The 3538-nt window shown below is 59.0% G+C and overlaps 1 protein-coding gene across 1 annotated transcript in view; it reads left to right on the top strand.

Moving 5' to 3' along the window:
* The window catches only part of CSRP1 (cysteine and glycine rich protein 1), a 23251-nt gene extending 20220 nt beyond the window's left edge, over positions 1 to 3031 (top strand). The window contains exons 5-6 of the mRNA XM_059413083.1: positions 1276 to 1369; positions 1849 to 3031. Coding sequence (XP_059269066.1) covers positions 1276 to 1369; positions 1849 to 1925 — 171 coding nt within the window. The 3' untranslated portion in view covers positions 1926 to 3031. The remainder of the gene's footprint in view (positions 1 to 1275; positions 1370 to 1848) is intronic.
* The last annotated feature ends 507 nt before the right edge of the window (positions 3032 to 3538 follow it).

Genomic DNA, 3538 nt, shown 5'->3' with positions numbered 1-3538 from the left:
CTGGGTGGCGGCCGCGTGCGCTTCAGCCCTGCCCCAGCCTGGAGAGCTGCACAACCCTGCTGCACAGAGGAGGAGGCGGCGAAGACTGGGATGGAGGCGGAGATCTGGCCCCCCCCCTTCAGCTCTCCAGACCCCCCTGTCCCTGAGGCCTGGGAGGAGGAGCCAGCGTGCATGGGTCAGGCAGCCAGGAAGTCTGAGGGGATGCAGCTTCCTTTCTCATTCTCCAGGCGGGCAGTGCTGAGGGAGTCTCTTTGACCTTAAAAGGCCTTGTTTTGTCTGGCCTGCGTGCTGCCTGCCCCTGGCTTTCCTGGTTTTGCAGAGCTGTCCATACAGCAGCGGCTTAGCCGGCTCAGTGTTGCTAATGGGAGCAGGGTGCTGAGAAGTCTTCGTGTTTGGGCTGACTCCCATCACTGTGGGCAAACCCGGGCCTGCTCCTTTCCCAGCAGGGTCTCAGCCCTGTGTTGTTTCCAGGCTCCTCTTAGAACCCCAGAGGGCCTTCTGTGGCCCCTGGAGAAGCTGCACTCCTCAGGCCTTCCCCTGCTGGGTTCAGTGCCCTTCACAGGAGCCCTTTTCCTTCCAGAGTAATATTCCACACGATGGCCTCAGGGCCTCCTCTGGGCCCCAGCCTGTGCCGGGCTTTTTATCCTGCCAGAGCTGCCTAATCCTCTCAGCCGTCGAGCGAGGGAGATACTAGCAGACCACTCTGTGAGAGGGAGTGGCTTCCGGGCAAACAAGGAGCCCAGTTCTGGAATGAATCCCAGTTACAACAGCCCTCACCGTGCCCTGGCACTGTCTGCATGTATGTGCGTGTCTCGGGCCCTTTCTGCAAGGTGGGCACAGGGGGTCTCCCGGAGGAGGAAATGGTGGAGGCTGTGCGGGCAGTAGTTAGCCGTACCAGGGCGAGTCCGAAGCCCAGGCCCACACCTCCGATCCATAGGCAGGATGGGCCTGGAGAAGGCCTGTGCTGGCCTGTGGGGGGACAGCTACTGCCGTGGCCTTGCCACCCCCTCGCCTGCCCTTTGTGGCGGAGCTGGTGCCATTAACCATCCAGCCGTAGTGATACATGCTTGGAGATGGTATGAGGTCTTGCGTGGTCCGTGGCCTGCTTCCTCCACTGCCTGACCCCACGGGCCACCTCCTCCCACAGTACCAGCTGAGCAGACTTCGGAAGTGTCTCGAACCCTTCCACTGTTCTTACGTCAAGGGGAATGGGACTGTGGGGTCAGGGATGCCCTCGTCCCTGGTGGCAGCCTTAACTGTTCCATTCCCCCACAGTCCTGGCATAAGTCCTGCTTCCGGTGTGCCAAGTGCGGCAAAGGCCTCGAGTCCACCACCCTGGCCGACAAGGATGGCGAGATTTACTGCAAAGGTGGGTGGTGTCACCTCTAATTCGAGGGTTGAGCAGTCTGAGGGGGTAGGGGGCTAACTAGTTATGCCCTTGCTAAATGTAAACTGATTCCTGGCCTTGGGGTCAATGCCAGAGCTTCTAGCGTGACCCTTCACTTTACAGATGGGGAGACAAGCCCGGAGGGGAAAGATGCCTTGGCCAGAATCATAGGGCAGATACAGGCAGGATGGGGCCAGAGCCTGGGTTCCTAACTCCTTAACGGCAGAGAGGGCTTCTCCTGTAATTTCAGCAGCAGGGACGTGGATATAAGAATATAATGTGGAGCCAAGGACCTCCTCACTACTGGGGATTGGGGTGCTACAGAGGTGACGGGCGCTGAGTGGATTTTGCTGCCCTGAGGCCTGGCCAGGTGCCCAGGGTGGAGGATCTTCGGTGGGAGGGCGCTGGGAGGTGTGGCCTGGGGGAGAAGGAACTGGGCCTCACCCCTTCTCTCTCCGCAGGATGCTATGCGAAAAACTTCGGACCCAAGGGCTTTGGCTTTGGGCAAGGAGCTGGGGCTTTGGTCCACTCTGAGTGAGGCTGCCGTCACCCACCACACACTGCCCACTCCCATGCTTCTCATCGCCGTTCCCTTCCCAGCAGCCTTGGCGACCTCCTGGATTCCTCCTCCCTCTCAGCCCCGCCACGCATCACTAATGACTTGAACTTGGGTGTTCGGCTCCCTTTGGTTTGGAGTCTGCCTGAGATCCCACTCCTCTAAAGGGCTCCCTCTGCCTGGGATGTGACACCATCACCAGCAGGAGACCTCAGTATTTTAGTGCAGGTCTGGGCTCGTCTCGGATCCCACGTCTCGGATCCCAGAGGAGCAGTAGCCCCGGGAGAGAGGGAGGCAGGACCAAGATGGGGCAGAGGAAGCTGGTGGTTCATTAGACCTGAGATTCTCCTTTGCGGGCAAGAGGGTAGGCTTCTTGGTGTCCCTCAGGATAGGCCTGGGGAGTTCCAGTTGGGGAGTCTCTGTGGATGCAGAGGGCACACAGACAGGGCCATGGACTGTCGGGGCCACTTGCCTCTCTGGGCCTCTTCCCTTGGATGTTCTAGGGACATGGTGTCCTTCCCCTCGGGGTGAAGAAAACAGCCCAGGTCTGAGGACCCAAAGTCAGGGTGTGGTCTGACCTCCCCAGGTGTCAAGTTCCTTGTTTGGCGGGGGCCCCAGTGAAACACCTCCCAACACACACTTTTATATAACAGTGGCCCAAACCTGAGAGTAAATAGCTCTGCCCCTAACCCTGGTCCCGGGGCTGTGGTGGTAGCTCCTCCCCGTCCCAGCACAGACCAGGCCAGTGCTCTGTTCCTGCCACTCCTGCTTGACCCTTAAGAGTTGGAGGGAGGCACACACGGCTTCAGTCTTCATCTGGACACTGCTTGCCTATGTGCCGGGTCCTCAGGACCTGCCTGCCCACTCGGGACCTTGCCCCGACCACTCTGCCCTTCTCTGGCCACATCGCCCCCCATCCCTTCCAGGCCCCAGGTGAGGAGCAGCAGGAGGAAAGGGAGGGGCTGGGCCTCACTGCTCCCAGTGACTGAAAGGACTACCGTACGTGGAGGAGTCGCCCGGAAGGGCTGCAGGTGCGAGCTGTGTTCAAGCTGACTTCTCACCTGGTCAATAAAGGTCTTAGAACAGAACTCTGGTGTCTGGATCCTGTGTCTGTGAGAGTACAGCTAACCACCCAGCTGGGAGGGAGCTTTTCCTGGAGCCATCAAATTAGCACAAGTTCAGGTGGAAATTGATACGATTTGTTCCTGGTTTTCTAAGCGCTGCTTACGTTCTAGATCCATTCTAACCGAACCACACTGCCCCGAATGAGGACTTGACCAGCCCAGTCCCACTGCCTTGCTGGCAGTGGCAGCAAGCCGACTGCTGGCAGTCCTGACTCCCATATCTGGGTGTGAAAACTATAAATTTTGGCAGTTGAGGGGCTCAGCGAGGCCCCAAAGCTGTGCTCAGAACGTCTCCCAGCTTGGAAAACCCCAGAGTGGGAGGGAAACTCAGCCAGAGGAACTTCCATGTCATACCTAGAAAGTTTACTTCTGTCCAGGAGGGATGGAGTGGAGGGGCCCAGCTCAGCCGGCTGCGTGGTCCTGGCCCTGGCTGAGTCTATCCTGGCTGCTTGAACAATACCATGGACTGGT

This window comes from Mustela nigripes, chromosome 10 (genome assembly GCF_022355385.1).
Source record: "Mustela nigripes isolate SB6536 chromosome 10, MUSNIG.SB6536, whole genome shotgun sequence".
Lineage (NCBI taxonomy): Eukaryota > Metazoa > Chordata > Mammalia > Carnivora > Mustelidae > Mustela > Mustela nigripes.
Note: the sequence above shows the minus strand (reverse complement) of the source record. Positions and strands in the feature narration are given on the sequence as shown.